Raw genomic sequence first — 20,343 nt, 5'->3', positions numbered from 1 at the left:
CTTTCTATGGATCACTAGCTTCAGTTTTTAAGGGTAGAGGGGCCCTGAGACATTATTCTCAGACTAGAAATTGCCTTATAGGGACTTTGTGTTCAGTATTGCATATTCCTGTCCTTTTAACTTCCATTTCACCTGAGTGACCCCATATCCTGATTGAAATATGATGTTGAAAATTCCTGCATTCAGTCAAGTCTGACCTTTGTTGGTGTGGGGATGATTGAGGCATTTGCCCCACTTGCCCATTTGGAAATCCAGGCCTGACTGCGTGATATTTTTAGCTAACCATGTCGGCAACAAATTGCTCAGCGCACAGTCGTGTGTCTTCAGTTGTCTGTCTCCTACAGCAGTGTCAAAATAGGTGCCATCAGTGGCCGAGAGCACGTCCTCCACCTCATCTGATATCACTCACCCAGAGGAGGAGATCTTTGGAGAGGGATGAACTCAGGTTGTAAAAGGATTATAATCAGCATTGTTCCAGCTCACACCACAGGTATGAAATGTCTGTGGTTTTGACCAGCTCCTCCTACATTTTCAGAGCTTGGAGCACGGTATTTGAAGGTTGAGTGCCTCTTGTAAAAACCACACCCTCACCTGTGAGGAATGTCAGCCCTGTACCTTTCCTCTCCGGCTGTTGAGAGGCGTTAGGAAATGGCATTTCCATAGTTTCGGCCAAATTCAGTTTTAGCAATCCAGTGAATTAACCTCCTCGCTGGATAATGATCAGACAGAACTCCTGAGTATTTCCCTCCTATCTCTCACCGAGCCCAGCAGAAAGGGGAAAACAACATGAGAGACACGGGAGGAGAAAGAGGGGGAGGCGGCGGAGACAAAATCGGTAAATCTGAGAAGGACCAGGTGGGTTGGCTTTCCATTAATAATAATGTTCCTGTAATGATCCCATTGTTGTGTTTTGGCGAAAACTCCAGCTGTGAACGCTGTAATAAAAACAATAGTCTGCAAAGTGGAAGTTGTAATGAAAGTTGTGGCTGGCAGTTATTCCCCGAGGTTGAGTCTCAGTAACGAGCGATTTGCCTGCTTTGGACAGCACGTATCAAGTGGTCTTGTAGTAATATGATACTCACAGTTTAGAGTCTGTTCTAGGAAAACCAAAGGCTTTGAAGCCCTGCCGCTGTCTCTGTAAACGGGCTCGCATTTTGTCCCAAATGTAGCAAAGGCAGGTCGATTTCTGCGGGTGTTTGTTGACACCAACCTACTTGCCAAGCCGGACGTTATTTAAGCTAGCTTGTTTGCGGAGAAGACACATTCAACAGATCCACTTGTAACACCAGCTGCTAATAAGCCGGTCAACGCGATGAAAACGTGGGGAAAAAGCGTCGGTTTGACATTTTCTATCATAACAGTTTCGTTAACGTTTACGGAACTAACTCTAACTGTAAAAACAAAGACGAGCACACGCCCATTATTGTATGTAGCCTTAGCATCTGCTCAGGGTTTCTCTAAAGTTAGCATGCTACATCTGGCACTCCATAGCTTTGTACGGTTTGTGCCCACAGTTAGCTTAAACTGTAACAAACATAACTTCCGTTAATATCGCGATACCGACAACCAGATGATAAATAATGTAAGATGTAAAAAAAAAAAAACCATGGCTATGCCCTCACTGCAAATATTTTCACCCGACAACTACATATGTCTTTAATGTAATATTAATAATGGCTGCATTCCGTTAAGGCGTGCCAGTTCCTGTAGTCCGCTGTTGTGGTCCGGGCTCACTGACAGGGCGTGCTGGCGCAACTAAATGGAACGCGACCATGAAGTGATCCGTTACACTTGCTTTTCCTCACTCAATATGTCCTATGAGACAGATGTGTTGACTTTGTCACACAGACATTGTTGTGACGGTGGATTAGAAATTCATTTATTTAAATGAAAAGAAACTCTTAGTCTTATAAATTTGGTCTAGAAGCTGTAAACAGGGTCTAGTCGAGTTTCAAGTTGTAAGATTCCAGTGGGGCCTCTTAGTTTGACAAGTAGGTTTGCAGGTATCTGTATGTGCCTACCACACACACACACACACACACACACACACACACACGCACACTTAAACTACAGCCCCACGTCAGAAGTCACAGTCAGGTGTTCAGGCGCAGCATATCTCACCACCGGATCACCAGACACTTCTCTCAGCCAAATTCAACATGTCTCATCTGAGCGGTTCACCCTGCAGCCACATGATTTCCAGGCATAGAATGGTAGGATCTGAAAAAAGAAAAGCTCCTTAAAATTGAAACAGCGGGCATGCACATTTACTTAATCAACATGTTTATAATGTTTTCAGAGTTGGATCCCCAAAATCATCAAGAAGAGAGTGTGCACCGCCTTCGTAGAGGATTCCTTCAGGTACTGTGAGCTCTGCGGAGCACATTCCTCTGTGATAGCAATGACTCTGCCCTGACTGTGGTGCTGCAGCACAGGATGAGCACATCTTCACATGCAATTACTCTCTCACCTCTCGCAGTAATGGCGCACTGTGCCAGTGTGGGGGTGCGAGAGATACCCATGCCTCTGTGGCTCTCGGAGACTACTTCAGCACAGCGATCGTCAACCACTGGGACAGCGCCCAGCACTCCTCCGAGTACCCGACTGATGCCTTTGGAGAGTTGCAGTTTGCAGGAGCCAGCAAGAGACATAGCTATGTGGGTGGCCTCTCTGTTGGCTCTGAATGCCTCATTAGATTCTTTATTTCTGTAGAGTTTAGGATCAAATCTGTTGTTTTTTGGTTGTAAAGGTGAGACAAATAATGATTCAAGTGAGGAACTTTTGCTTTTCCTAACCTTTGACCTACTGCAGCCCCTGAGTAAACAACACTCAGTTGACTGTGAGGTCCCATATCTTTACTGAGAAGCCCTTTTTCTTTTTTATAACTAACTTACTTTCTAATTCATAGGTTGTCTTTGGAAATGTGCTTGTCCCTTTCAATCAATCAAATGTCCGTTTTGTCTCTCTTTGGGATCTCAGTTCCTGCGTCTGTCATGGGACACGCCCCCGTCTATGGTGTACACCCTGATGACAGCCCACTGGGGTCTTCCCGCACCCAACCTGGTGGTCTCTGTAGTGGGCGGAGAAGGCAGGACAAAGGTGAAGACTTGGGTACGGGAGGTCCTCAGGCAGGGACTGGTGAAAGCCTCACAAAGCACAGGTAAACATATCATGGTGGGTCACAGGTTACATGTCCTTTAACAGTATTGTGTAATGCATATGCACTGTTTGCAGTATCACTGTAAAATCCATTAAGATTAGATAATCCCACGCTGGGGAAATTAAATTGTTACAGACAGAAAAGAATCAAAGAAGACAGAAAAGAACAAAAAGTCAGTAAAAAGCTGTGACATAAAAATTAATTGTTTTAACTGGTGGGCATTTAATTTGAGCATGTCTGCAGGATAACTTTAACAAAACCTTAAATTAATGATTCATTTTTATTGGTTAATTCATCCTTACATTTTCTCCTGCTTATCCAGGTCCAGGTTACCTTAGTATAATTAATTATGTTTTTAGGAATTACTATTTTATACCTTCTGGAAGAACTGACTGACTAATAATGCCAGATAATGAATCAGTGTTTTCTTCGAAGACACAGCCACTCGTGATGACTTTAGCAGGAAAAACACAGCTGTTACAAATTATAGTACCATTGCACTGTATGTCTCCCTGGGGTCCGATCCTAATTTGGAACTACAATGGTCATTTCCTCCTGACTACTGTGCCAAATGCAGGTGGCACCCGGCGATACTGATCTCTCGTGACTGAGGTCACTTGAACTAGCTGTTCTCTCAGACTCTCCTGATTATAACAGAGATACTAAGACATGTGCAAAAACATTCAGGTGTGTACATGAACACATACGAGGTGCATATATAGACACAGGCCGCTAATGCTTGGCCTCAGTACAGACGTGGTTGTAGGAAAGTGGAGAACAGATGAGCGAAAAGCTGTTGTTGCACATGGAAACATATCATGACACCTTTTCTTGTACCTGCCTTTAAACCACATCATCAGTGGATGAGTTTCAATCTCTGTCTACCTAAGTTAGACCTGCAGTTTGCACTCTTGCAGCACATATGTTGTCATTACAGCAGATGAACCAAACTTCTAGTTTTCTTCTTACTTTCACTGTTTGTCTGTTCTACCCAGGAGCGTGGATCCTGACGGCAGGCTTGCGTGAAGGCGTCGGCAGGTGCGTGGGAGAGGCGGTGAGGGATCACGCCACTGCAGCCTCGTCGGTCTCCCTCAACAAGGTGGTGGCGCTGGGCATCGCCCCCTGGGGCCTGGTGCACAACCGGCAGCAGCTGGTCAACCCTCAGGTAGTACAGGCACTCGCATACTGTAGCTTGTTCATGTGTATTGTGCAACAATCAGGGAAAATGTATACATTCCTCAGCTTCTACGGTCTGGGCTCTTAATTCAAGTGGCACGCTCTTCCTCTTGCAGGGAAGCTTTCCTGCTAAGTACTACGTCCAGAACACGTCCCGGGACTCCTGCTGCCTGGACAACAACTACCAGGCCTTCCTGCTGGTGGACGACGGCAGTGTGGGACGCAGAGGTGGAGAGACGGGGTTCAGGGCCAAACTGGAGGACTACATCTCCCACCAGCGCACAGGCATCTGGGGTGAGAGATGGGACCAGAAGTATAACATTTTACATTGTGTGTAGAATCCAAATAGACGAACTGGAAGAAACTGGTTCCCCTGTATATTCCAAGAATTAATTTATTTGTGCACACAGGATGTAAGTAAATGGCACAACGCTCTTATAACCATGAACATGTTCTTTCACGTTCAACCCTCATTACAAGCTGTTTGGCCCTCTTGTGGTGATCTTGTATTAGTGCGTAAGATAAGGCAGTCCTCTGGCATCCACAGGATGAAAGCCATTGCATGCCACTGCACGAATCTGAGACACTGCTCTTCAACATGTGAAATCAAGCAGAGATTTGTCCAAAATGTAACCGGGCGCTCTGTCTGTGTCTGTGCCTTCTCTGAGCTCTTGCAGTACAAGAAAAATATGTAGTTTGATTGATGTAAGTGTGCAAATGTTGATCATCATGTCTGCATTAAAGTGAAGTCAGTATAAACAAATAATTTACCAATCCAGGTAAAAATTGTTTGTTTGTGTGTTTCTTTAGGCAGTGGCAGCATTGACATCCCTGTCCTCTGTATGCTGGTGTCAGGGGAGGCGAGCATGCTGGAGGTCCAGTCACTTTTTTTTAATATTAAAATTGACTTTTTGACTATGCCCTTCTACTCTGTAAACAGACGTCTCTCTCCCTTTTCCGTCAGAGGGTGGATCTTTCTCTGAAAAGCTCCATGCCCTGGCTGGTGCTGGCCGGCTCAGGAGGCCTGGCTGACTTCTTGAGCGACGTCTTGGAGAATCTGTCCTCGGCCCCGGTTGTCCAGTCTTCCGGTGAGGGAGATGGCGAGGCGGGTCCCAGCGTGGATCTGAAAGACCGAATGGCAGAACGGGTTAGAAAGCACTTCCCGTCGGAAGCGGAGTCAGACAAACTAGTTGAACGGGTAAGTGCTGCACCGCAGACAGAAGCTGTAGATTCATAAACTGCTGGATTGGCGTGGAATGTAACAATGATATGTCTGAGCTTGGAGTTTTTCGCATGTTCTCTGTCACTTTACTTTTAAGGCTATGAAGTCAAGTCCTATTCATAGTAGATATTTCATAGCATAATGGGCAGATTGCCAATAGATTTTCTGCATGTTTATGCTCCCAAGTACATGAAGTTTTTCTTGTTCCATAACCCCGAGGGCAAGTTTACATTTTATTGCCCTGCTGCTACTGAGGCTCACAGAACAGCAAAATTATCAGTGTCTTGCTCATGTCATTCAACTCAACATGAGCCTCTGCTGCTCCTTCAGGCTGAACTTCAGGCTGTTTGTCCAGCTACTTCCTGTTTCAGCTTGACCCAGATTCCTGAGACTGCTGGCTGTTGCTCTTGCTGCTCCTCAACAAAATCACTCATTCACTGTGGAACTCAGTTTCAGGTTTCATTTGGTGTAATGGGGTCATTCCTGTAACACAAAGCATTGAAAAAGGATTGTTTGTATCGCACAACTTTGATTCCCAAAAGGTTAGGGCGCTGTGTAAAACATAGATGAAGAGAAAGTGGTATGAAAGGGGCATCCTGGAAAGGCTCAGTCATTCACGAGCGAGGATGGAGAGAGGTTCACCACTTTGTGAACACATGACTGGATAAAGGATGTTACTACATGGGCTCAGGAACACTTTAACAAACTGCTGTTGGTAAACACAGTTTGTTTCCAAATGGTTGCATCCTGTTTTTAGTTGACTGAGCTTCGAAATCTCTCAAAGACATCTGTTGTCCAAATCTATTCAATGCAGTAGAAATGTGACTTTCTGGAAAATTCCCAGAATGCACTGCAAAAAAAAAACAGGGAGCATCTTTGGTCAGCTGCAGCTTTAAAGATTTTTTGTGTGAGTTTGATTTGTGTGAATGTGACATTATCAGCACCACGTGCTGCCTTGAAGCAGTGAGCCTGCTTATTGACTCTTTTATCCGTGTCAGTAATTAACGTAATCAGCACCCAAAATCCAATTCATTGTGTTGTTGAACAAGGTAGTGATTGGATATACGCTTAATCTTATTCTATTCTACTCGCCGGTCAATTGTTTCTCTTGGTGCTTAACTTCAAATGCCCTGATCAAATCTGTGAATGGCAGATATCTTGCTCACTCGTCGTGAGGAGGCAGTGCGCTTAACGACATCATGGATGTTGCAAAACCGTTTGCGACCACCAAGTTCTCTGCTCGTACTGGAATTCAAGATTCTTGTTCTTCTTGTCTTGTTCTGGGTCTCAAGGCTCTGAGCATCTACCAGAACAGAGACTTCATCACAATCTATCACGGAGAGCAGGAGGGCCCAAACGACTTTGACACAGTCCTGCTCAAAGCGTTGGTGGGAGGTACATACGACTTCATTCAATGTATGAAAATTGCTGACGTTTCCCATGATGGCACGTCTTTATTTTGATGTTTTCTGGTGTGATTCTGTGTTTTACAGCGAGCAAGCAACGTGCGTCAGTCGATGCCAGCCCTTACAATGAAGAGCTGAGGCTGGCGGTCACATGGAACAGGGTTGACATTGCCAAGAGTGAACTCTTCAATGGAGACATCCAGTGGAGGGTGAGCGGGGGGAGAAGACGTCACATCAGATGTCACATTCAGAGAAATACTACCACTCTGAAGTAGCTGCAGTGTGTGTAGTGTGTTGTACAATAAGTGTTGAAACCTGCCGAATAAACCATCATTTTTATCCAATGAATAGTATGAAGACCTGGAAGACTCCATGACAGATGCCCTGATCAACGACAAGCCTCAGTTTGTGCGTCTTTTCACTGAGAATGGCCTCAACATCCTGGACTACCTGACGTATGGCAGGCTGGAAAGCCTGTACCGCTCTGTGGCTGATGGGACTGTCCTTTACCAGCTACTTCAGCGCCATCTGGTGGAGCGGCTAGGAACCACAGCCCCTGTGGCTGCATCATCAAACGTGCAGGACAAAGTGGCAGCGGAGAACGTGCAGAGGGGCCCAGTGACAGAGATCAGCCTTTTTGAGGTGGGTTTTCCACTTTTATGAGAGAGACATCCATGCCTCTGCCTCTGAAAGTGTGTGCACGCGTTGTTTGATTGTTGCTCTGCCTCCTTTTCTTCTCAGGTTTCAGGGGTTCTGGAGCTGTTACTTGGTGATGTCTGCCAGCTGTTTTACTATGATGCTTTGGGTTTAGAGCAGATCTCATCCAAGAGGAGAGCTCTCAGGGTACTCTTAACGTTTCTGAATATGTAGACATATGTAAAAAGTTCAACTGTTTCTAGAAGCTAGAGGGAATCTAACACCCCCTCCACTGCTTCTTTTCATCCATTGCAGCGTGCCAGTAAGCTGCTGCGGGGAGACTGCTTGTATCGGGAGAAGCGCTGCCTCTTCCCGTGGGCTTCGCTCTTCATCTGGGCCGTCCTGCAGAACCGCAGCGAGATGGCCACTTTCTTCTGGGAGATGGTAAAACTTCTGACGTTTCCAGAAAGTATCTTTGAGTAAACTGACGACTCCTGTCTGAGGGAACTGTGCGTGACTCTGCAGCCGATATGAAGGAGTTTGTACGCCCTGTTGTCTCTCCAGGCAGGGGAGTCTGTGCTGAGTGCTCTGAGCGGCTGTAAGATGCTGAGGGAACTGTCCAAGCTGGAGGTGGAGACTGAGACCAAGCTGTCCATGAAAGAGCTGGCTCAGAGGTTTGAGAACCTGGCACATGGTGAGACCATAATACATCATCCATCATTAAATTTCACATCCTAATTGTTGTACTCTGTGTTATGTGACCACTCCTTCCAAGTTAATTATGTAACACACAAAAGTCTTTACTTTGCTAGTGGTGATGAGTGAGAATTTTTTTTTTCTGAAGAGAACTTTCGTTTTTGTTTTCTTAATGGTATCCATCCAACCAAACGTGTCTTTCCGCCTGCTCAGACGTCTTCAGCTCTTGCTATCGGAGCAATGAGAGCCGCTCTTTCACCCTGCTGATTAGGAAATCTCCAGTCTGGGGTGGCACCACCTGCCTCCAGATGGGCATGGGCGCCGACGCACGACTGTTCTTCAGCCATGATGGAGTACAGGTGTGTCACTGTTTTCACAGCTGTGTGGCTGACATTTTAAAAGACAGCAGTGGAACCAAGTCACTGGTTTTATTGTGGTGGTTTAACCAGTTGTATTTATCCTTAGGCTTTCTGGAGCTTGCTCACCCAGATTTTCTGGCTAAGGCTTTATTCCTTTGTTAGCTTAGAGAGTATATTTTCAATATACATGGTCTGCCAATACTTAACTTGTAATGTGGAGCTTAGATCACCTTTTCTTCTTTTCATTTACATTGCTACCATAATTGAAAATAACAGCGCTCGGACATAATAAAGCAATAACAGATCAGATACACACACAGCCCTTTTTCATACAAAGCAAATGAATTGCAGTTGGTGAAAATGGTCCAACTTTCTCTTCTCCTTCAGTCGTTGTTGTCCCAGATCTGGTGGGGTGACATGAAGAGGAACACGGAGGTGTGGAAGCTCCTGCTCACCTTCTTCTGCCCCGTCCTCTGCTACACCAACCTCATCTCCTTCAGGTAAAATCCACATTATTATCAATATTTCTTTGTCAGGTGATTCAGATTTCAGAACTACAACATACTTTACCTTACAGGAAAGAAGAGGAGCATCAGCAAGAGGAGGAGGGGAAGCCGAACGAGGACGGGCTGGGCAGGGACAACGACAGCCTTTATGGCGCCACCATCTTCTCTTTCTCGGACATCAAGCACATGTAAAACCCTTTACTCTTTATTGATTTAGCCTTTGTCTTTTCTAGTGTGTTGGTTCATTAAAAATGTGTCATTGTCGTACCAGTGAAGCTGACACACAAGGACTAAACACTCCCAGGACGGCAACCATCAAAGGTGAGTCCTCCTTAAACGCTACACCTCTGAAAAAGCGTTGGGAGGAAAAATGAATTGCAGAAAGAATTGTTTCTTCCTTACAGGCATACCTCGCTCTCGCAGACCGCCAAAGCGTCCGTTCATAGTGTCGAGATGGCGTCAGTTCTGGTTTGCACCCGTCACCTCCTTTCTGGGCAACGTCCTGATGTACTTCCTCTTCCTCCTGCTGTTTGCCTACGTGCTGCTGGTGGACTTCAAGCCCCCGCCGCCTTCTGGTCCGGCCATCACTGAGTATGTGCTGTACTTTTGGGTATTCACCATTGTGTGCGAGGAGATCCGGGAGGTGAGCACTGATAGACGTATTACTGTCTTGCAAAAGTAGATACAAAATTCAATACCGAATAGAATCATTCACTTTTCAGGTCTATTTAGCTGATTAATGTTTTTCTCCTTCAAGACGTTCTTTTTGGGGGCGATGACTTGGCGCCAGAGGTTGAGAGTGTACATCCAGGATGTGTGGAACAAGTGTGACCTCACTGCCATTGTGCTGTTCATCATTGGACTAATCTGCAGGTAGGGACTGTAATTACGCACAGGGTCCATCTGCAGTATGTATCACTATTAGATTACGCTAAAACCGTCCGCAAGAGTTTTGTTCAATGAGATTTTTGTATTGCAAAATTCCCTTTAAAGTGCAGTTATTCTCCAGGTTGTCCACTGGGTGGTGCTGTTACCCATGCATTTGCTTCACTGTGTTTTAGGATGTTCCGGTGGTCGTATGGATTTGGCCGGGAGGTCCTGTGTGTGGACTACATGGTTTTCACCCTCCGTCTCATTCACATCTTCGCCATTCACAAACAGCTGGGACCAAAAATCATCATCGTTGGCAAGATGGTGAGAAACATAACATAACTTACCACAAATTGGCATTTTATCAATGTAACTCAGCAGGATGTTTGGATTATAGTGACAGAAAACAACCATTTTCTCCTGCTCAGATGAAGGATGTCTTCTTCTTCCTCTTCTTCCTGGGGGTGTGGCTCATGGCGTACGGAGTAGCCAATCAGGCTTTGCTTTACTCCTATGACCCTCGCCTAGATCACATCTTTCGCCGGGTTTTCTACAGGCCGTACTTGCACATCTTTGGACAGATCCCTGTGGAAGAGATGGATGGTATGAGTGCATCATGCATATTGAGAAAAGAATAGTTACAGGTCTTTTGCAGCCTGTCCTGAACTTTTTTTTTTTTTTTTTGACATTCAGCTTTTTAAAACTCACCACAGCAATTTGAATGTGCTCTTAAACTTTTATGTCTTTCATCTATATTTTCCTGTCCATCCCAGTGGGGAAGCGATGGGACATGGAGTGCACAAACAACGTGACATTGATTCAGAGCGGTGAGGAGCCGTGCAGAGTTCTTTATAGTAACTGGCTGGTGGTGATTCTGCTGGTTGTCTATCTGCTGGTCACCAACATCCTGCTCATCAACCTGCTCATCGCCATGTTCAGGTAAAGAACAAGGAGATGAGTGTCCACCGGTCTGTCTCATCAGTAGTCTACGCAGAAAGCCTGATGATCTGCTCTCCTTGTGTCCAACCAGTCACACCTTCTCCGAAGTGCAGGCTAACAGCGACATCTACTGGAAGTTCCAGCGCTACAACCTGATCGTTCAGTACCACTCCCGTCCTTCCCTGGCTCCTCCTTTCATCATCCTCTCTCACATCAATCTCTTTATCAAGAGGAACATCCGCAAAGTGCCCTCTGTCAAGATCCACCACTTCGGTCAGTATTTGAGCACTTGAGTGAGTCTAATCAGTGTGATCAAGCTAATGACAATAAATGCTGAATGAGATGTTTAAAACCAAAACTGTTTGCAATTTCTAAACATCTACCATGTCTTCTACTTGGCCTGTGAATGTGATGTTTTCATTTGGTTGAGTTGAATGGTAATAATGATTAAAGAAAACCAATTGTCTTGTCTGTCAGTGTTGGAGTTGAGAGGGAAAGCAGCTAATAGGCTAATGACGTGGGAAACCATTCAGAAGGAGGAATTCCTGACCGCCCAGAGCAAAATTCAGAAAAGCAGCGACTCGGAGAGGCTCAAGCGGATGTCTGTCAAGTGAGCACAACCTTCCTACACCAACACTGTTGCAGCCAAATGGCTCATTTTGTTTGGCTCCATCATACTGAGGTGAATGTCAACCTTTTTCAGAGTGGATGGTGTGATTAAACATCTGACTGAAAGCCGAGACTTTGAACACAGGCTGAGGGCTGTGGAGAATGAGGTAAAATGAAAGCACTGAGAGCTAACACTCTTTATCATTCTGTAGCATTATCAGTTAATCAATCGATTCAGAGATGAGGGGAAACAGCTATTGTATTGTATTCTAGCATAGGTTAAGTTCATAGGATGGCAAAGATGTACAGTGAACAGGAAATGTCAATATATACTGCGTTGTACTCCCAAATTACTGATGCTTCCCTTAGGTGAGGTACTGTATGTCAATGCGGCTCTTCTGATCCTCCTTCTCAGATGGAGTATTGCTCGAATGCTCTTAGCTGGATTGTGGATACTCTGGCACAAGGCAGCACCTTCAAACCTCCTCGGCCTCCACCTACATTAAGAGGTACTTGCAAGTCAGAACATACATGTATGTTCACAGAAACAGGAAAACAGTCAGGATGTAAGTTTGTTTGACCTTATTCTGTCTCCTCTTCTACGCAGATGCTTTCCCCTCTTCGTCCAGTTCTTCCTGATTCATCCTCGCTGATGCCTTCAGTTGCTCAGGGTCTGTAAAAGACAATGATGAAGCACTGCTCCCATGCCACCCACCCACCCACCTGTCTGTCTGTCTTACTGTTTGCCAGCAATGTCAATCACTGGACACAGTTACCAGCTAGATTCAGTTGTTCTGAAAACAGTGAGAGATTGGCTGTGATCACTACTTGTTACAGTATTGAGTGAATGCAAAAGCTGATATTTTAAGTGTAAATCTAATTCAAATGCCAAAGTAAAGTGTACTGTATGAACTTATGATGGAGCATGATATGTTTTATTTGCCACTGCTATTATCTGTATTGCTGTAAGTCGACAGCAGGATTTCTATTAGAATGTTTTTTATATTGGTGTTTTTACTGTTATATCGAAACTTACAATGTTGTTTACAGGGGATATATTCAGTGTACGTTGTAATACTTCTGAATCAGCTACTTTCTGGCTAAATGGTTGCTTGTTACAGCCTTAAATGTTAAATCATGTAATTGTGTTGCTACGTTATTTTATTCTATTCAATAAATTGTATAGAAAGTTTCATGAATGAGTTCTTACTGTTACTGTTAAAAGCTAGTTTGACATGTTGGGAAGTACGCTTATTCACTTTCTTGCTGAGAGTCAGACTGATACCAGCAGACAGTTAGCTTAGCTTAGCATAAAGAATGGAAACAAGGGGCAACAGCTAGCTCGGTTTGAGATACAGTATAACATGTTAGTTAGTGTCAGTTACAAGTTAGTTAATTACAGGTGCTAGTAGGTGAATTGTGTTACTTTAGGTCAGAGCCAGCAGCAGCTGTTGGCAGCTGTTGGCTGCAGCCAACTGGCTGCTGGCTGCAGCCACATATTTACCTCATTTTTTGTCTGTTTTGTACATATTAAATAATTAGATGTAGCTTGATCAATTAGTAAGCATTACAAGTGCTGGTATAGTTACATTTAGTTATCAATGAGCAGAGCCAGGCTAGTTGTTTCCCCCTGATTCCAGTCTTTATGCTAAGCTAAGCTATCTGGCTGCTTGTGGTAGCCTCATATTTAACATACAGATATCAGAGTGATATCTAGCTTGTCATCTGACTCTCTGTAAGAAAACAAGTAACTCTATATCTCCAGATCTTTAGCTTTTGATTGAATGCTAATCAGGATTCTCTGTTGTCAGGCTGTTGTTCTTCAGGTATGCTGGTGAAGCACTGCAGCCAAGACAAAATGATAAATGGAGCTATCATGCCAAGAATAACAGCTCCTCGAGAATAAAAGCCACCAAAGGGTAGGGTGCAACAACTCTGGAGGATGCCATGTTTGCGAACGGGGCCAATGTCAGGAAGCTTGCTACAAAGAAACTAAGTAAAACTGGTAGTTGGACATACTGCAGAGAGAAGGGGATATGGATAGTGTGAAAAGTGCCCCATGGTGCTGAGTTTCAGTATGCCAGAGCTCTATTGAAGGTCACAGTGGAGGAGGGCTATTGAAGGAGCCTTTACTGTAAATAGCCAGCTGGGCCACCTGTCAATTGCTCCAGCGGCTCACACTGGGAGAAGCGATGTCATCACTTTGGGCCTTGCAGCCCCCTCACTGGATGACGACTGCAAATATGTGCCATGTAAGTGAGCACGTATGTGTCACTCCTCGGTGTCTGAATGGTTTTGATTGAAATGTTTTAACACAACTTGCAATGCTGCTGAATCTAAATCTCTCATGGGCCTTCAAAATCAAAACTAAGTAAATATGACCTTTGCTGTAGAGACAGTGTCTGAGCAGTGCTGGTTTAACCCTGTGGTAACTCAGCATCTGCTTTTCTTTGTGTGTCATTTCTTGTCTTGTCTATAATGTTATATGTTATAGACATGGGGCGATTTCACATAAGGAATAAGAATATGAGAACAAAAATAATAACAGTAAACGTAATAAATAACATGAATAGTCATACAAATAGTGCAAACATGTAAGTGTATATATGCACCCATATATATATATAAGTGAAACCTTTCCATCAACCTCAACTGCAGTTCTACAAACTCAGTAATTGAACTTCTCCCTCCTCCTCATTTCCATATGCTCTTTGACTTCTCTTTTCCCCACCCTCCCGCAGCCCGACCCCCCCCCCCCCCCCCCCCCCCGACTACCATTTGCACACACCCGCCTCCCGAACACACTGGGTTAAGGGCATCGGGAGCATTCTTCCTTGACATTTGCTTCTGTCACTCATGCAGCCACACAACTACACCACACACCCAGTGTCCACTGTGTCCTCTGAGTTCCCAGCACAAGGCTGGCACACTGCTCTGACAGTCCTGTGAACTTGGCCTTCTTCTCCCCGTCTGTCTGTAGCTTGGAGCAAAGACCTGAACAGTGTCCCTGAATCATCTGCAGCTCCATTACGTCTTCTGTGGATTTAATGGTTTTGAAGTGTTAAAAATCCGATTGTTTTTGTTTTTGGTGGAAGGACCAGGGTACAGACATTCATCCAGTGTGGAATTGTAGTTCAGAGGAGGTCTTCATCATCCTGTGTTAAGTCTTCCAAAATGGCACCTGTGAAAGGCTGGGTAGTGGGGCTCCTGCTGGTCCTCCTGTGCCCATCCCACGTCCCCCACGCTGGTCTAGTAAGTGCCCAGGAAGTGGCTGAGGAAGACCTCCATGCCAGAGTTGTTGAGGAGGTTGTGGCTGAAGAGGGTGAAACGGCTGGGGGTGATGATGGGGCTGGTGAGGAAGGTGAACAGGTAGCAGAGGAGGAAGGTGATGAAGATGAAGAAGAATCAGATGATGATTCAGAGACTGATGAACAGGAGGCAGGAGAGGAAGAAGGGGAGGCTGAGGAGGAAGAGGATGTTGAGGAGGAGGAGGAGGAGGAGGAAGAGGAGGAGGGGGAGGCTGTCGATGAGGATGAAGAGGGGGCCGTTGATGAGGAAGAAGAGCAGACGGCTGATGAGGAGGAAGAGGAGGACACTGCTGAGGAAGATGAGGATATGGAGGAGGAAGCAGCGGAGGAAGATGAAGAGGCTGCTGAGGAGGATGAGGAAGAGGAGGAAGAGGCAGAGGAGGAAGCTGAGGAAGAAGAGGAGGAGGAGAACGCTGATGAAGAGGAGGCAGCAGAGGAAGATGATGATGAAGAGGCAACAGAAGAGGAAGAGGAGGCAAGTGAAGAAGATGATGAAGCAACTGAAGGAGAGGAGTTAGCTGAGGATGAGGAGGCTGATGACGGTGAGGAGGAGGAAGAAGAGGAGAATATTGCTGAGGGTGACTCTGAGGAAGAGGATGCAGCTGAAGCAGAGGAAGATGACGGTATACTCACTTTTTAAACATGATTTTATATATTATCACAACAGATTTTGAATTTATTTATTGGTTTACTGTTGAAAGTACTGAAAACTGTGCAGTGATTTAGTTTAAACGGTTGTTTTTCCCGACCTCTTTGAGGATTTGCTAACTCCACAGGAGCCTTCTGACTTTGTTAGCCTAGCTGCAGCCACACGGTCACACATATCAGTCCTGAAATAGAGCGGCTTATCTATGTGGTAGCTGGCATCCGGCAGTGTCTAAACCATTCATGCCTTTATTTGTTGCACCAATGTGGCTATTTTGAGACTCACAAACAGGTAATGCACCGTTCAAGTGTGTCGGTTCATAAAAAAACATTCAGATTGAAGCAAAAACACAACTGGTGGTGCAAAAGGAGTAAAAACTAAACTCAAAATACCAAATTTATTGACAGTTAAGTCCCTCTCATTTCCCAGGCTTTAAACATCTGATTGCAGCCGGCAGGCCAAAGCCAGACAGTTTGTTGATCATGTGCTTTCTTTACAGTGAGAGCAGCTTATTTTTTAAAAGAGCGGTGACCAGGATAAGAGCTTATGCTCATATCAGTATGCTAACATGCTTACAATGAGCATGCAGATGTTTAGCAAGCATAATGTTTCTAATCTTCACTGCTAACATTTGCCAATTAGCACTAAACGCAAAGCACAGCTGAGGCTGATGAGGACGTCGTTTGCAGGTCCGTGGTCATAAGATGTAAGGGTAAGATGAAAAGTCAGGAGATGAAGCTGTTACAAGTCATCCTCTGGGGACCACGAATGTCTGTGTGGAATTTAACAGCAATCCATCCGGCAGGAAAAGTCAGGGATCACCAAAGTCAGTAGGACTCATAGGTCCTATTCTGGGGATCAGGAACGTCTGTACAAGCATCCCATAGTTGTTGAGATATTTCAGTCTGGAACAAAGTTACTGACAGACTGACATTAATATCCCTGGAGCTGCTTGCAGGCAAGTGGACAAAATATGTAACGTTGACACTGCTTCTAAATGACCTTTCGTCCCTTATTGGCTGACATATACACACAGATACTGCTATATTGGCAGTAAACTAATTTCAGCTAGACTGATAGTCCAGTCCAGCTCTAGTAGCTCTTAACTGTTGCCTGATGACTTTGCACAGACGAGCCTGAAGGTGGCGACGCAGCGGAAAACGAAGATGACAGTGATGAAGAATCCGCCGCTGGCATGCTGCAGTTCCGCCCTGGCTCTTTGTGTAGCGTTTGCTCCATCTGTGAGGTAAAATTATGAGCAAAGACTTTGATAAATAATCTGTGTTGATTTCAAATGCTTTGGTAACTTTTCGTTTTAAGCTGAACTTTTTGTTGTGTGTCCCCCCTCCCTCATTCAGCACTGCTCTAATAACTGTGACAAGTGTCCCTGTGAGGAGGGAGATGAGTCCGATCACTGTGAGCACTGTGAAGTAAGTATCTGTCCAAAATACTGTTAATAATACACATCAAAGGTGGCTTTTCTCTGGGACAAGAACCAGAAAGACACGTAACCCTTCTCGTCTTCCAGGGATGCTCATCCTGCTACCTTTGCCCCATCCTGTGTGACACAATTTGCACACCAGGTAAATACTGGCAACTACTCGCACCATGCATGTAAGATTGTTTGTTAACTGCGTCAGCTTTGGCTTTACTTAACTTTTGCATGCATACTTTTTTTTAGGTGGCCTTGTTGACGAGCTGACTGGGTCCCTCTTTCAGTAAGACTTCACGTTTTTCAAAACACATTGATATTTAGTGGTGTGCTGCCACTGTATCCTTATTTAGTGATACAGCAGCAGAGAAGCACACATTGGGAGATACTATGTGGGTAACTGTCTACGTTATTTAGACAGATAATGTAATTTAGACACGACGTCTCATGACAGATTTACTGATGCCCTGGCCTTTATTTTGCAGGACTGTTGCCTCTCTACTCTGAGCAACGTTTTAACGCCACCATGTGATTGCATGAGGTGCTGCGCTCAGGATTGGAGCTGCCCGGCTGTTCATACCTCTCCAGCAAACATGAGGACTACGTGAAGCTGACAGCGGACAGCTAAACTAAAAACATATTTAGGTTTTAACTTATCTTTAGATACAATTTTCAGCCTGGCTTGTATTGAGAGCTGAAAAAATATTATTTTCTATTCCTTTATTTTATGAACTGCCTACTGTACATTTTCAATGCAAAATGGATGATGTTACATTGCTAAGGCTTTTAAATATAATTTAAGAGTTTTTTTTGTAGAAGCATTATTGTAACTCAGTGTTAGTTAAGCACAAGGTCATATCTATCACAAATTTACATCCAATTAGCTGTTTCTTATTTCTATATCTCACTGTTTACTGACTTCTAAAGTATTGCTAGATTGATCTTTGGCTTATCTTCCTCATTAATGCTGCAGTTGATGTCAAATAAAGAAATACCGATAACTTTTGTAAATAGGACTATAAAACTACAACTTCTGAACAGCTTTAAGCCACAAATTAAAGGTAAAAAAATATTCTGAATGATTCATAAGAATAAACTAAAGGAAGTTTTTAGGTGTATTATTTTCAGCAAACAACAAAGAAAAGTGGCACATATGAGCTAAGACGCTAACTAGGTTGCTATTACAATCCTTTGGAGCGCTCCAGCAACATTAGACAAAAAAAAAAAAAAAAAATCATTGTAGAAGAGGCAGAGGCATCCTTTTAGTCTCTAATATGAATCAATTTTCAAAAACACTTAATCCAAAACTTCCCATAAGGCTACTTGATACCATCATCTTTCATCTCCAGTGCCACAGAAGACATTTACACAACTGTTTTCAGGCTGAGCAGTGCTCACCGTGACAAAAACTTCATTTAATGTGTACAATTAGTGGAGTGTACTCAAAAGTCAAGAGTGGAACAACTGCATTAAGCTACATACGGTGTTGTTTCTTAAATAAATCACTTCCGTCCACCTCGTCTTCTCTGTGGTTGAGGTCCTGCTCTGTCATAGAGACGGCCCCTATTTATGTGTGATTGAAGCGTGGCGAAAGAGGGGGAAAATATCTTGAGTGTATCACTGAATCAGCACAGACTGAGCCATGGCTTTATGCCTGACATGCATTGGCCCCTTATTATCAAAGTACTGATATGGCTGACTGAATTTTAGTGCAGCTGTATTGCTGCTTTTTCTCGGCTATGAGATGACATGCCGCTCAGAATCAACCTTGTGAACCTTTGGAGTATTTGAACTTATGACACCTCTACAAAGGCACTAAATAATTCTGTATCTTTTGTGAGTCACTGCATTGATTCACACGCCCTTGATTCTTGGTCAGCAATCATAATGCCACTGCCCGGTATCAAGTCACCTACCTTGACGTGCTTGTCCTTGTTTTGGAAAAGGTGTGCACAGTGTTTGTGTCAGTGACACATAGTGTTTGTTTGTTTCTACTTTCATTCTTTACGAACATAAACACAGGCCAGGTTTGGCGTAATGAGGTGTGGCGATGCTTCTGAAGAGGACATGGTGAAGGACAGGAAACCTGTTCTGTTGGCTCATATCAGAAAAGTATAAACACAGGATCAATTACAACAAACATTGCCGGGTGATGAGACATTTGGCTCTCTTACAAAGAAAACATGTCAGGTGTTTTTGCCAGGTGACTCCAGGTACAACCTAGATTTTCACTTTAATTAGTTTCGGGCCTATTTTTTAATTACTTTTTTTTTTGCCTTTGAACCGAGCCAGGCCAGCTGTTTCCCCCTGTTTCCAGTCTTTGCACTAAGCTAAGCTAAGCCAAGCTAAGCTAAGCTAAGATAATCAAATGGCTGGTTGTAGCCTCCCATTTAACAGGCAGATATTAAGCAGTATCAATCTTGTCGCCTAACTCTCTGCCAGAAAGCAACTAAGCTGATTTCATAAAATATTGAGCTATTCCTTCTAAACATATTTAAATTCAATATCCTGTATGTTCATTTCATGAAGAAGAATAACGAATTCCCACAGCCAGTTTGTCTGACCTGCGAGAAAAGATGCTAACCACGCAAAACCACACAACCATCCAACAAAAAGTGGCTATTAAAAGCCTCACCCAGGACTTTCACTGCCTTTGAAAGACCAGGTGAATTTTAATCACATGTGTAATGCCACAAATGGCACTGACCCAGTGCACAGGATAGTATCACATTACTGTGGTTTTGACATGAGCAAGCTTGAAGTCTGACGAGCCGATCGACAATCCTGTGTATAAACACCAAGTCCTTTTGGTCAGCCTGCCAACTTGCAGATTTACCTGTCATCTAAGAGCTTAGTCTAAGTGTGTCTTGTGTTTGAAAAGGGATTATGTGTTAGGCTCCAGGGGCATCTAATGTTCTTTATCAAGATAGTGCTTTTGTGTATTTGTGTCTATTGTTGCTGAATACCACAATAAAAGAGGTGTCAAATAACCATTTTTGTTTTTGTTTTTGTTTTTTTGTCATGAGTTTAAGTTCATCCTGTATTGAAGTTTGTAAGATTGTGTGCTGGAGCTGATAGTTTGGCAGTTTTGGGTCTGAATCTGAGGATTTTCCTAGCATAGTTGTTAAAATGACAAATAAGTAAGTACTTCACTGACTTCACAAGGAAGCAGCAAGTGCTACCAGTATATCAAAATCATGCTTTGAGTTTAAGGGTTTAGGATAATTCTGGTCAACTATTTCAGCTTTTATATTGAGTCAGCACTGTATCTGGAGACCTGGATGCTGTGTCATGGAGCAGGATTCATTTATAGGTGGCTAACTTTGCTGTGTAAACGCCCCTTACCACGTTACCAGACACAGCCTGTATTTTGACTGC

General features: G+C 44.1%; 2 protein-coding genes across 4 annotated transcripts; both read left to right on the top strand.

The window, feature by feature from the left end:
• The first annotated feature begins 603 nt into the window (after positions 1 to 603).
• On the top strand, positions 604 to 12,772 carry LOC143338764 (transient receptor potential cation channel subfamily M member 4-like). 2 transcript variants are annotated; one of them, XM_076759404.1, is made up of 28 exons: positions 604 to 855; positions 2,300 to 2,361; positions 2,480 to 2,657; positions 2,980 to 3,160; positions 4,156 to 4,325; positions 4,453 to 4,630; positions 5,147 to 5,211; positions 5,301 to 5,534; positions 6,851 to 6,953; positions 7,052 to 7,173; positions 7,316 to 7,606; positions 7,706 to 7,807; positions 7,916 to 8,044; positions 8,165 to 8,294; positions 8,510 to 8,655; positions 9,043 to 9,155; positions 9,233 to 9,349; positions 9,433 to 9,482; positions 9,566 to 9,804; positions 9,919 to 10,034; positions 10,223 to 10,355; positions 10,460 to 10,634; positions 10,805 to 10,970; positions 11,062 to 11,243; positions 11,448 to 11,580; positions 11,674 to 11,746; positions 11,995 to 12,088; positions 12,187 to 12,772. In XM_076759404.1, the coding sequence occupies exons 1-28, from the start codon at positions 787 to 789 to the stop codon at positions 12,216 to 12,218; spliced, it is 3,783 nt and encodes a 1,260-aa protein (XP_076615519.1). In that variant the 5' UTR covers positions 604 to 786; the 3' UTR covers positions 12,219 to 12,772. The 2 variants fall into 2 exon arrangements, with proteins under 2 accessions (XP_076615519.1, XP_076615520.1); XM_076759405.1 differs by lacking the exon at positions 604 to 855 and adding an exon at positions 2,139 to 2,213.
• Positions 12,773 to 14,551: 1,779 nt separating this feature from the next.
• Positions 14,552 to 18,104, top strand: LOC143339366 (uncharacterized). Of its 2 annotated transcripts, XM_076760548.1 has the most exons (6): positions 14,552 to 15,510; positions 16,664 to 16,779; positions 16,892 to 16,963; positions 17,062 to 17,116; positions 17,215 to 17,251; positions 17,451 to 18,104. In XM_076760548.1, the coding sequence occupies exons 1-6, from the start codon at positions 14,754 to 14,756 to the stop codon at positions 17,470 to 17,472; spliced, it is 1,059 nt and encodes a 352-aa protein (XP_076616663.1). In that variant the 5' UTR covers positions 14,552 to 14,753; the 3' UTR covers positions 17,473 to 18,104. The 2 variants fall into 2 exon arrangements, with proteins under 2 accessions (XP_076616663.1, XP_076616664.1); XM_076760549.1 differs by lacking the exon at positions 17,451 to 18,104 and having other exon boundaries at positions 17,215 to 17,255.
• The last annotated feature ends 2,239 nt before the right edge of the window (positions 18,105 to 20,343 follow it).

This window comes from Chaetodon auriga, chromosome 20 (genome assembly GCF_051107435.1).
Source record: "Chaetodon auriga isolate fChaAug3 chromosome 20, fChaAug3.hap1, whole genome shotgun sequence".
NCBI classification, from domain to species: Eukaryota; Metazoa; Chordata; class Actinopteri; order Chaetodontiformes; family Chaetodontidae; genus Chaetodon; species Chaetodon auriga.
Note: the sequence above shows the minus strand (reverse complement) of the source record. Positions and strands in the feature narration are given on the sequence as shown.